This window comes from Chiroxiphia lanceolata, chromosome 24 (assembly GCF_009829145.1).
Source record: "Chiroxiphia lanceolata isolate bChiLan1 chromosome 24, bChiLan1.pri, whole genome shotgun sequence".
In the NCBI taxonomy this organism is placed as follows: Eukaryota; Metazoa; Chordata; class Aves; order Passeriformes; family Pipridae; genus Chiroxiphia; species Chiroxiphia lanceolata.
In genome coordinates, this window is record NC_045660.1 from 3884921 (window position 1) to 3897685 (window position 12765).

The following is a 12765-nucleotide window of genomic DNA, read 5'->3' on the forward strand; positions in this document are numbered from 1 at the left end:
GACTGTGTTACATAGGAAGGCGTAACACAAGCACGATTTTTTGAAGAGGTGGGAGAAAGAGGAGCCTTCATCATTTAAGGAGAGAAGAGCAGGTCTCCAACTTCTCTTCCAACAATACTTGTTTTCTGTGTTTTAGAAACTGCTTCAGGCAGCAGAGAGCACAGGTATGACTCAGCTTCATGGCCAGGTAGGAGATACATTGACACTGTGCTCAATGGTTTCCTTGTTTGGGAGTGAACAAAAGGCACAAGAGGTTCAGTGATGTCAGAAACCCGATTCCCTGGAAAAAGAAAATCCATCTGTCCCTCATCAGCGTTACAAAAAACCCCCAAACAAACAGATTCTGGATTTAGTGAGGCTCTTGGATATTTTGCAGGATTGCACAGTCTTGCAACACTCTGTAAAATACAAGGCTGGTACTTTGTGCTTGACTACTAAATTGCTCTTTCCCTCCTCTCACCTTCCTGAGTGAAGCCAGGAGATGGGAGGCTGCTCTTTAGATGTTCTTCTTCCCAAAGAGGCTCTTGTGGTTTGTATTAGAAATGCCAGGACTGTCCAGCTGGACCTTTACTGGCTCTCTGAGGAGATGCTTGGTGCCCTTCTGGGCGAGTTTATCAAGAGTACTCAAACCCCTGCTGACAAGGGAGGAACCACTTGACTCTTAACTAGAAAAATCCTCTCTCAAAATTATTTAGTGCCCACCCAGGCACTGCAAGTTCAGCCCAAAGGGTTTTCCATTAGCAGCCTACAAATCCACCTGCCTAAGTCTTGGGTGCTGCTCTCATTTTATTGTCATACTCCAGAGCTGCTCAGAAAAGATAATTTCTAGCATCAAAAGCAAGAACTCACTTTTATCTTTCTTCCTCTAAACTTTGTGGGCACCCATGTGATTGAAGCCACCTCTTTCTCATGTTGTGGCTGTGCCTTTCCTCTGCTGTGCAGAGGGGAGGGTGGTGCTGATCAGATGGTGAAGTTTTACCACTGAGAACTAAGTATCTTTTATAGAGAAATGTGCCCCAACATTCATGTTCAAGAATTAAAGAACCTTCCCTCTCACTCGCCTGTGCTTTGCTCTCCCAGGAGTCTCCAGTTGCTGATTAACAGTAATTTACAAAGTAAAAACTTGATTAATCAAGTATTTTGCCACCCAATGGGTAGATAAAAGCTTCAGTGGGTGTTATTTTATGCCAATAAATGTTTTGGAAGAGGCAGTGAGCAGTTTAAACTGCTCCAACCCTGGAAGTGGTTTGACTTTTGCCACTGACCTCAGTGACAGCAAAGCTGAGACTTGTATGGTGGGTAACTGCTCCTTTCACCCTTTTCCTGGGAGAAATCAGATATTTGCTCCCAACCTGGTTTCAGAAATTCCTGGCCAGACCTGCTGTCTCATTTTTCTACTTACAGTCTGCACAGAATCATTTTCCCCCTCAGCCTAAGAAGCCACTGACATAATGTTGGAGATAAATGTCCTGTGGCAGCTGCCCAGCACAAGATATGGTGGAAAGAGGGTCAGCGTGTGGGAAATTGATAATAAATAACATCTGATGTAACATTATTTAACTCAAAAGCATTCTATCAGATATAAGGACTCTGGGATATGCTACAGTCCTTAAAATAGTATAAGAATCATAGTGCTATTAGCTGTTAACACTCAGTAACACCAGATACTTGTTGAAAGGGACTATTGATCAACAGAGAAGGGAAACAGTTTTTTGGCAGCTGTTTGCCAGTTGGAAGTTAATATGGGAGTCAATTACCAACAGATAAATGTCCCTTCTACGAGATCACCAGCAGAAGCCTTTGGAAGAGGAAGATACAGGCATGGGTTTAAATATCATCACTGTACCCACAGAAACAGATGGGTTTAAATATCAGCACTATGGTCTTAGAAATTAATCCTTCCGTGAGGTGAAAGGGTTATGGCAGAAAGCAAAGCAGCTCCAGAACAAAGTAAACCAGCTCCAGAACAAAGTAAAACAGCTCAAGAACAAAGTAAAACAGCCTGCACAGAGTAGGTTTGTTACCCCTCACGGTCCTGCAGTTCTTTGCACCAGTCAGAGGGAAAAGGGAGTTATTTGTCACCAAGTGTAAGATGGGGACTGCATCTAAATGCAAAAACCCTGCAGAACCCACGTGTGGGTGAGGTGGGGAGGCTGGAAGATTGCCTCCTGTGAGGAGAGCCTGGCACTGCACAGGGAGGTACACAAGGAAGCAGAGCATGGGAACTGTGCTGGGAGCTGCACACCAGCACGAGGAAATCACAGTTCTGTCCTCACCCCTGTCTGGTTGTGCAATGTTACCTGCTCAGACACTGTTCCCTCATGCCAGGCAGGAACCCAAGGACTCTGGGGTTGGAACCCAGAGCACTGCAGTTCTCACTGCTCCAGTGCACAGGGGCTGGGAATGCTCAGACCCAGGTCTGGGCACGCGGCGTGTGACAAGGACCTTGGGGTGACATTGGGGTGGGTTTATCTTAAACAATCTGTTTGCTCCTGTGTGCAAGGCAGGCTCACAGTATAGGATATCACGGAGCTGGAGCCAGCACACGTCAGTCCCAGCAGCGGGGCTGCCAACCAGACCTCCTCCTGGGAGGGAAGGGTTTATCAGCATTCCCAAGTCTGGGCTGAGCTGGCCTATTGTTTTCATAGAATCCCAGAATGTTTGGGTTGGAAGGGACAGTTGCAGCTCATCTCCTCCCACACCCTTGCCATGAGCAGGGACACCTTGCACTAGACCAGCCCTGTCCAGCCTGGCTTTTCCTCCCCAGACCCAAACCAGTGGCTCATCCCTGCACTGCTGATAAAAATCGTTCATTCACTCAGTTAATCGATAAGCCAGACTCCCAAAGCACTCCCTGCAAATGGATGGGAACCCTGGTCTGCTTGTTTTGCTAATCATGGGACAACCACTCCAGGTTTATTATCCAGGAACTACCAGGGCATGGTGACAGGGCCTGTTCAATGGAGACACGGGAATAAAATCTCCACGTTTTTCAGCACACTCAGATGTCCCTGAAACATTTGGTTTCAATGTTTGCTACGTCTTCATGCCACAGCATTTATACTTGTGACTGGAAATCTCTGCCTTTTCCCTACAATTCTAGGTTGGTGTTTTGCCCAGTTCATCCAATAAATGCACAAATCCCTGCCCCAATAAATGCATAAATCCCCATCCCAATAAATTCATAAATCCCCATCCCAATAAATTCATAAATCCCCATCCCAATAAATTCATAAATCCCTGCCCCAGGCAGGTACTGAGAACTGAAGCAGAGGAATGAGTTTGGCTTACCAGGAGCTCCTCTTTCTGTTTTGCATCCACTTCAAGGAAGTATCATGAGGGTGTCAAGTGCTTGCCCTGCAATCTTGCCAGCTCTGGGAAGCAGCCACTTCCTTTCCAGCTTTACACACTGCTCCTTGGAAAAAGCAAACATGGAAAGCATGTGCTAGAAGGAGATAACTCAAACACTAGAGGCTTTTTGATAATGTAAAAGGTGAAGGGAAACCAGCAATTAATGGCATTGCTTCAGCCTAAGACACATCACGGGATGACGTTCTGGGACTCTTAAATGCAATGCTGGTAAAAGTTGCTGGCTGGCAAATTGAGCCCCCAGTTTTACAGCATCAGAAAAACCGCCCTGGTGAGACCTTTGGAGAGATTGTGAACTAGCACAGGTATTACAATTCAACTCCCTAGGTTTTGCTTGCAGAGAAAAAGCACGTGCACTCAAATACTGGCACACAAAAGCAAAAGGAAACATGACAAAAAGCACAGGGAGCTTTCCAATGAAGAAAGTATTATTTTTTTGGACATTATTATTTATTTTGTGATCTCAGGTTGAAGATTCAGCAAGTCTGATATAAGTAGTTTGTGCCAACAAGCCTTACAGTGACCAGGTTTATAGGATACCTATTTGAATCCGGGTTTAGGATAAAGTATCCCTTCCCCAGCTGAGGACAGATGAGATGGACAGCAGCAGCTCTAGTTTAGGCTCAAACTTTCAGGACATGAGCCACAGCAGCTGCAATAATGGCCTGAGGAGGAAAAGCAATGGTCCAGTGATTCTTAAAATAGAATTTGGGAAGCCTAAGTTCAAAGGCTTGATATACCACGGATGGATTCCTGTGAAATGTCAGCTGTGCCTGTAAACTGATGAGGAATTGAGAACTCTGTCTGGATTTTGAGGAAAAACATACCAAAAAGTAGAAAGAGAGGCTCAGAGGGGCCTCAGACTGCTCTGGTGAGTATTGTTTGACAAAGTCTGAGCCTCTGATGGTGGCAGAGCATGGAGGATGCTGGAGCAGCACTTCTGCTTTCTAAAAGAAAATAGATTAGATCATGACAAACCATGCTCCAGTCTCCCCAAGTTTTCTAAGCTGGTTTTGGATGCTCCCTGCCATTTGTTGATCTCCAGGCCCCGATTCTGTGTTTCCTGGTACCACCGTGTGGCGAAGGGAAGGAACAGGCTGTTAATCAAAGCGTGTTAATGAGCTAAACGGCACCGCGCAAATCCCCGAGTCCGCTGGGCTGTGGCAAGGAGACACCGTGGGGCTGCCAAATCCAGCCTTCCCCTGCCAACCTGCCTCAAATCCAGCTTACTTCTGTAATTTATTTTTTTTTTTTGCAGGAGAAATCGATTCAGTATCAATGGAATTTTCCTCTGCAGGGCTTGGCAACACAGAAGCCAATTGGATCCTGGCATGGCAGGGAAACCTGGGCATCTCCCACCAGGGCTGCAGGCCAACAAAACCCATTCACCAAACACCCACAACACGGGAACAACCTCTGGTATCATCTCCAGTAAGAAGGAAACCATGAGAAAAACTAATGTAGTTGCCTAAGTTCACAATCAGTCCTTGGGCTAAACTCAGAACCCCCAATACAGGTATGTTCAGCTCTTGTGCTGAGGTAACACTGAATTTCACCAAGAGGCACAAAGATACCACTTCATTAGACTAAAGGCAAACAAAATCTGTCTGGGCAATGGCCAAATAGTAATCTAGAGTAACCAGATTAATAGAAATCTGATAGTAACTCCTCTCTAGCTCCATGTACACTCACCTCTGCACAGCAGTGGCAACCAACAAGCTTGAGAGCAGGGGAGAGCTGCTGCCTGGAAGGGAATTTGTTAAAAATGCAAATGTAAACTCAGTGGGATAACTGAGCAAGAATAAATTAAATCCACTATCAAACCTTGTTTAGAAGGGGAAAACTAGAAAGATGCTGTAGTACCTGTAGTACCTGCAGTGCTTTGGAAGGTGGAGGGATGAGCTGCTCCACACCCGGGTCATCTCAGCCACTGTGGGAACGTTCCTTCTACATTTCCCAAGTACTTTCTCCAGGCTGGTTTGTTGTATTTAAAGCCACAAAATGTTCTTGTTTGGAGGCTTTAATGCACTTTAAAAGATCCCACATTTAGTAGGCTTTCCCTGCTGCTTTCTGTTGCTGCTCCTTCTGCCACGCCACGGATTTTCTGGCTCCCTTTGCAAGGAGACGGTTAAAACCCCAAAAGATTGACAAAACAGTTTTCAATAAAAGGTTTTAAAAACAACCCAGCCTTTCACATCAGAAATCATCTAAAACCAACTTACTAAAGCTCTTTATTAGCCTCAATCAACTCTACTCAGCACCAGCTCCCCCTGTGCCATCTCCTTCCCATCCCTTACAAACGATGGGCTCACTCTGTAAATTGTGAATTTAACTTGAGCTCCATTTCATCTCCACGAACTGCAGGATAAGGAGCCATTTCCCAGGAATTATAGTCAGCAATATTAGTCCCTGGGTATGGTATTACCATATCTGGGATGATTTAGGGACAATGAAATCCCCGTGCCATCAAGCTGGGTGATTCTTCTGACACAAATGATCCTGAAACTCAGGATCTGCTGGATGCACTCACTGAATTTAGGCCATTTTCCTTCCTTGTTCCTTTTCATCCCCACCCGTGGCAGGACTCAGGGACAGGAGGAGGATGCTGTCACTTTTTCCAAATAATCTAAATAATCAAATAATCTGAACCTACTCTCTTTTAGCTTGAAGCCCTGTCACTCCAGGCCCTTGTAAACATCTCCCTCCATCTTTCTTGAAGGCTCCCTTCACTGGAAGGCCACAGATTTCTCCCAGATTTCCTCACAGTGCTCCATCCCTCTGATCATCTTGGTGGTCTCCTCTGGACTTGCTCCAACAGCTCCCTGTCCTTCCTGTGCTGGGGAGCCCCGGGCTGGATGCAACTCTGCAGGTGGGGTCTCACCAGAGAGGATCCTCAGCTTGGCTGGAAAGAGGATACTCCCCGTGCCTTTTCAGTTGGAAAATAACTGCACATTGCCTCACAGCACTGGTACCCTCCAACAGGAAGATTGTTGGGGTTTGCACGTGTGTCCCCATCAAACTGGTGACCTCCAGTTTCCAAAAACTCACACAAAAAGGACAAAAACCTGTGCTGATGCAGAGCCCACCTGGCAGACCGGCTTGTTAACTGCACCAGGCAGCACAAATCCCATTCCCAGTAGATACACAGAGGCCATTTTCCATGTAAAATGATTACAATTTAACAGAAAAACTTCCTTTTTAGCTTCGGGCGTTCTGGCAGGCGGCGATGCAGATTTGTGGTGCCTCTAACCACTAACCATGCACAGGCTGCAGCACAGAGCTCCTCAGCTTTAATTTACACAGCTAATTAGTTGGATTTACTGGCTTTAGCATCCCTCACCCTCTATTTGCTTAAGGAGAAATAGATGAGCCCTGCGAGTTGAGTCAAGCCCAACAGGCCAATAATTCCAGCGCAGGGCACATCCACTGGGAAGCACCTCAGATGCAGCAAGAGCCTGGAATCTCAGCACTAAAAATATCCATTGATTTCTGTGGAGAAGAGACAGAGCCCTCACCAAGTCATGGCACAGATCACCCACGGAGGGTTAAAACTGCTTTATAACATCTTTTACGTGGGGATGTTTGGATCAGCATGTAGATTCCAAAGATAAAGGAAAACACAAGAACATTCCTCTCGGCAACTTGGTCAGTAGCAACCCCTTCAGAGCCCAATTCCTTTGGAAGTGCTCGTTCTCTTTGTAGATACCCAACAAGGTAAATCTCTACAAAAGCAAGGCAGGCTATTTCAAACTTGCAGATTTAAAAATATAATTGTTATTTTAATGCGATTACATTAATCGGGTGAAATCCCAATTTCACCACCCAGACGGTGCTTATGGTGTCACCCAGGCTGTGCCCGAGTCCCAGATCATTCCACAGGCTTCAAGACTCGTCCCCTCCGGTACTTGGAAAGTTGGGATTCACTGGGAAATCCCAAGTTCACACCTCCCACCACCCCTACGATGGGAGCAAGGCACAGCGAACCAGAGAGACGTCACAGAACCCCAACAGCCATTCTGGTCACTCCTGGACTCGCTTCCCGCTTTTCCCAACACCTCAACCCCACACAGGGCTCCTCCCAAGCTGCATCTCTTGGAGAACACCCTGGACAACCACCAACCTCCTCTCCCTGCTCCCACTGCTGGGAAGCCACAGCCTTCCAGCAGCCACATCCCACTGCTTGGCTGCCTGAGTGAGCCACTGGTCAGGAGCTGTTTCTAAGCTGCTGCTTCTGGGTGGGGTTTATTAAAGACTATTAAACAGGATTATTCATCATTATTTCTGTTTGCTGGGGCGAATGTGACATACCAGGCACAGTAACACAAGATGGAGCAGTTCACATTAGCACATCTCACTGTTCCCTGTAGGTGCAGCCGCTCCAGAACACTTCCCAGCACTCCCGACGCCGAAAACCTCTGGATGTGGAACTCTGCCCTGCTCGTTTTCACTGGAATCCCTCCGAAATCAGCACAGGTTGAAACAGGTCACTGAACTTAATCACAAACAGACACTGAAATCCCAGGCAAGGCCAAGCAGAGATGGAAAAAATATTCCATCTGACAGTCACTGGAGGAGACGTTTACACAGGGGGTTTGGGCTTGGCTCTGCTCTGGAGTCCAAGTAGCAACTATAAAAATGGTGCATTTTTACTCGACAAATCTCGTCCCCTGCTTAGTCACTACCACAGCCAGGTCTGGATTCGATTAGCAGGAGCAACAATATTCAAATTTAAGTGCAGAAATGTAACACATCATCGGTTTTATGGAGCCAGTTCTGCTTTCACTCCCAAGAAAAGCTCACCAGAATTTGCTTTTCTCTGCAGCAACTGCGAGATCACTGTAATCCTGTTTTATACAGTACCATTTTTTTTTTTTTTACAATAAAGAGGATAATTTATCTCAGTAGATTCACTTACATGCTTCATTTTGGGCCTTCCCAGTAAGCTGAAGTTTCAACACATCCTGCAGCAGCCTAGTTTTTTAGTTAAGGAAACCTTGCTTTTAGGCAAGGAAGTCCCACTTTGCAGCTGTACACTAAGACTGAGCTAATTATCTGAATGACAAAATAAACACAGGCATGCACACAGCGAGTTCTTAAATGACCTGAGATGAAATAAAGGCAAGAGAAATCAGAAAGCATTAAGAACAGTCCAAGCCAAACCGTATCCAGCTTTATTAAAGGTACTTTTCATGAACAATCATGGCAATTTAGGCAGGACATGGGCTACAATCTGCAACATTTTACAACAACTGTCAAACTCCCCTCCCTTTGTGGACTAGTGGAACGGAAAAAGTTGCTATGGAACCGTTTAGGAATCTTCAGCTCACACTTGTAGAGGGGGAAAACTTTTAGAGTGAGGGTGGACACGTTGACACCAGCGCGTTGTTTGACAACTCTGCACACACCGACCCTGACTTTTTTTTTACAGCAGGATAAAATTTTAGAGGCAGGTTTCTGTTATCTGAAGATCCACAATGGAAAAGAGGAAGCACAGCCCCGTTTTTGAGCCAGTGTGTATCCCAAATTAAAAGACACCAGGAATCCGGATCACCTGACAGCGGGCTGAGGTGTGGCACGTCCCAAAAAATGCCGGTTTTGCCGTGTTTTGGAGTGACAGGCTCTGGGTGAAAACAGGGAGACACCAAAGGGAAACTGGTGGCGTTGGGGTTTGGAGCGGGCAACGGCACCTTGGGAGCTCCTGATGTTCACCTGGACTCGACTGACACGCAGCATCAGGAATCCCTTCCCCATCCCTGCAGGAAGGGCCCTTCTTCCAAAAAAACTGAGGGGGGGGACTGGAAAAAAGCTTTTTCTTATTAAAATTTAGGTTTTGAGAAATAGACTAAATGACATTTGCCCCCCCACTTGCCCCCCCACCCACCCACCCACCCACCCGCCCTCCCCCAAAACACAACAACGAAGCGGTCTGTGTGCTAACAACATAGCTTAAAAAAAAGTAAACCAAAAATTCTGCATTGTTATAAAACTTGATAAAAAATAGTATTTCAAACTGTACAGTCACCAGAAGTACACAGTTATCAAAAATTCACACGTTTTTACTTGGCTTCACCAGCACCTTCGGCTTTCTGTGCCTGGAAAGAAAAAAGGGGAGAAAGTCAACACATAAACAGAAACTCATTTTTCTAAATAACAAATCCCTGAGCAGAGCCAAGTGTTCTTTGGGCTGCAGTGCTCTGATTTTAAATAAAAAAATAATTTTTAATAGTATCAAATTTAGCATCTGAGGTACGGTAAAAGACAACTTAAGTTGCTTTATAGGTGCAAACTTTACAGAGCCAGAACAGTAACTGGCAACAGCACCTGGCAAACAGGCAACTTTAACTCTTTACCAACACCTGCCACGTGTGTGGATGTGTCTTTAAGTGTCATAAGCAACGGGTGTGAATAAGCAACAGTTCCTCTTCGTCAGCACAAGCCAAGACCTGTCCCTGTTTGAGAGGGAAAGGAGTGGATCCTGATGTAAGGCAGGGTGCTGTGATACCTGGTCTGTTTTGGCATCTCCGTTTTCTGCAGGGTTGTTTCCCTCCTTGCCAGCATCAGCTTTTCCTTTCTTCCCCTTGGGCACCTTCTCGCTCTTCTGTAAAGGCAAGGTGGTATTTCTGCTGTCAGCTACCAACAGCTGGGTGTTGGCCCCAAAGGACACAGCACAACAACAACGTCTGTGTGTCCAAGGGACTGACAGCCACTGGGAAGAGTCTTCACTTCATTATTTTTAACACAAATTCTGTAAAATCTGGAAGTCTCCAGTGCCACTTTATGAAGTGACAACACGGGCCAGTCTAGTCAAGGGTTTATTAGTTGCTGCCAATCAAAGCTAAAGCTCACAACCCATTTAGCTCTCGAAACAGCACTGACACAACTCACCTTTGGAGCTGCCTTTTTAGGTTTGGGCTCTGGCTTTGGAGGAGCAGGTTTCTGCAAGGGAGGGAAAACCTTGTGTTAGAGAATCATGGAATGGTTTGGGTCAGAAGGGACCTTAAAGATCATTTTGTTCCACCCCCCCTGCCACGGGCAGGGACACCTTCCACTAGCCCAGGTTGCTCCAAGCCCTGTCCAACCTGGCCTTGGACACTTCCAGGGATGGGGCAGCCACAGCTTCTCTGGGCAACCTGTGCCAGGGCCTCCCCACCCTCCCAGGGAAGAGTTTCTTCCCAATATCCCATCTAACCCTGCCCTGCTTCAGTTTGAGGCCATTCCCCCTCATCCTGTCACTACATGTCCTTGTGACAAGTCCCACTCCAGGGACTTTTCTTAAAATAACTTATTCATGTTATTTACTGAAATTACTTTAAAGAGAAACAAACTGCATTTTTTGAAACATTCAGGCTAAACAGTTCAGTTTCAGGAAAGCAAGCCAAAACATTTAAAATCAAAGCAGTCACTTGATTTGTCAATTATTTTACCACTCCCATAACACCACACAATGGGGCAGTTCCTTAAGCCAGTTACTTACTCCCAGCTAACAACACTGTCTCCAGAGTACCTACAGCTCTGACACATTTACACAACTAATGGTCAATTGTAAAAATACCAAGTGTTGTGACATCTCTGCCCAGCAAGAGGGTACTCACAGCAGATAACCTCGCTGATCTCCGTTGTGGCTGTTGAAAGAGGAAAATGATTGAGTTTAATGCCACAGAACATGAACTCTCAAAAACTCATAAGTAACTCTGACTTCAAAGTAGTAAAACCGCCAGAAATTATGTTTTCAGCTCCCTTTTTCCCCCAGTTCTCAAGAAACACAAGGCTATGTCATTGAAATCACTAATAGCTGAGGATATTCAAGTAGAATTTTCATGGTTAAAAGTAGATTTTTCACGATTAAAAAAGACACTTAAGACTTTGAAAAGTCAGAATTGATTCAGACCAACCCTCCCTCCCCCCCCCGGCTCCCCAGATATTCTGATGGAGTTAAACCCCATCTTCCAACGGGAACACTTGATGATCCAACTTTCCCAAAACACCGAAGTTCTTACCTCATCCTTAACTTTGGCCTTATCGCCCTTGGTCTCTCCTTCAGCCTGGGGACACAGGTTGTAGGGACAGGTGGGGGGAAAGCACACACGCTCAGGCACCAGCCGCTGTTTTAACCCCGAAAAAACGCCCCAAGGGGGAGCATCCCCACGGCACCATCGCTACGGTGGCAGCCCCTCCCCGCGGGGCCAGGGCGGGGGATCGCGGAGCACAACCCCACACCGACCCACCCCGAGCGGGGCGGGCGCTGCCGGGGCCGTGTCTCTGTGTCTGTGTGTCTGTGTGGGGATGGTCAATGTCCCCTCAGGGCCTCCCCCCCTCCCCTCCCGCCCCCGCCGTTTTGGCGGCAAAGCTTTGCCGCCGCTTCCCGCCCTTTCCCGCCCCACACCGGCGCTCCCCTCCCCTCCCCTCCCCCCCCACCCCCTTCCCCTCACACCGACCTCCCGCCAAAACCAACCGGTTCGGACCGGCGGGGACCCACCGGGGCCCCTCCCGCCCCTCCGCGGGGCCCCCTCCCCGGGAACGGGCCCCGCCGAGGCCTCGCGCCGCCGTTACCGCCCCGAACGGGAGGGGAGGAAAGCCGGGGGGGGGGGTGTTTTAAGCGCGTAGTCCCGCCCCCCCCCTCCCACAGGCGGCTCCGTGAGGGGGGGGAGAGGGAAGGACACCGTGAGGGGGGGATGGGGAGGACAGCGGGAAAGGGGGGGGGGGGGAAAGGACACCGGGGAAGAGGAGAAGGGAGGGGGCGGCAGCTCCACGTACCTTTCTCTTCGGCATGGCTCCGTGTGTGTGCGTGTGGTGTGAGTGTGTGAGGGAGAGCGGAGCGCGCTGGGCGGCGTGAGGGGGCGGAGGGAGGCGGCGGAGGGAGGGAGGGGGAAGGTAGGGGGGGAGAGAGAGAGAGCCGGGCGCGCTGTGCGGGGTGAAGCGGTGCCGGCGGGTTGGCAGCTCAGTGCGCGCGGGGCAGGGGGAAGGAGGAGGAGAAGGAGGAGGAAGGGGGGGGCTGCACCCCGTAGGTTTGCGGGGCTCGCGCTGCGCTGGGTGTTCCCCCGACCCCACTAATTGGAATCGGGTGTTTATAAAGTTTTATATAGAGCCGGACGCGGCCCAACCGGTTCCAGCCGGATCCCCGCCGCCCCGCGCGCCCATTGGCCCGCGCGGGTCACGTGGGGTGGGGCCAAAGGCGGGGAGGGGGGGGGCGAAGTGGATGGAGATGTGGGGAGGGGGGGGCGCGCGCGCAGTTCCCCCCTCCCGCGCCTCCCCTCAGCGCGCGCGCGCGCGGGAAACCCTGTGGGGAGGGGGGGGGGACGTGAGGGAGAGAGGGAGGGAAAGCAAATTAAAAATGGGGGGAAAAAAGGTAAAAATTAGGGATGTAAAAATGTAAAAAAAAAAAAAAAAAAAAAAAAA

General features: G+C 48.3%; 1 protein-coding gene across 1 annotated transcript; it reads right to left on the reverse strand.

Annotated features, from left to right (window-relative positions):
- Window positions 1–8507: 8507 nt before the first annotated feature.
- HMGN2 (high mobility group nucleosomal binding domain 2) lies at window positions 8508–12509 on the reverse strand. Its single transcript, XM_032710088.1, has 6 exons — window positions 12124–12509; window positions 11367–11411; window positions 10962–10991; window positions 10255–10305; window positions 9872–9967; window positions 8508–9461 (listed from the first exon to the last, which is right to left on the reverse strand). Exons 1-6 carry the CDS (start codon window positions 12136–12138, stop codon window positions 9426–9428), a joined length of 273 nt encoding a protein of 90 aa, XP_032565979.1. The 5' UTR covers window positions 12139–12509; the 3' UTR covers window positions 8508–9425.
- Window positions 12510–12765: the final 256 nt, after the last annotated feature.

Excerpts from the sequence above, each read along its gene's own strand:
- HMGN2 (XM_032710088.1), bottom strand. Across the intron at positions 10,306-10,961 it reads GATCAGCGAGGTTATCTGCT|AAACCTGCTCCTCCAAAGCC; the intron begins GTGAGTACCCTC and ends CCTCCCTTGCAG. Across the intron at positions 9,462-9,871 it reads GAGATGCCAAAACAGACCAG|GCACAGAAAGCCGAAGGTGC; the intron begins GTATCACAGCAC and ends TTTTCTTTCCAG.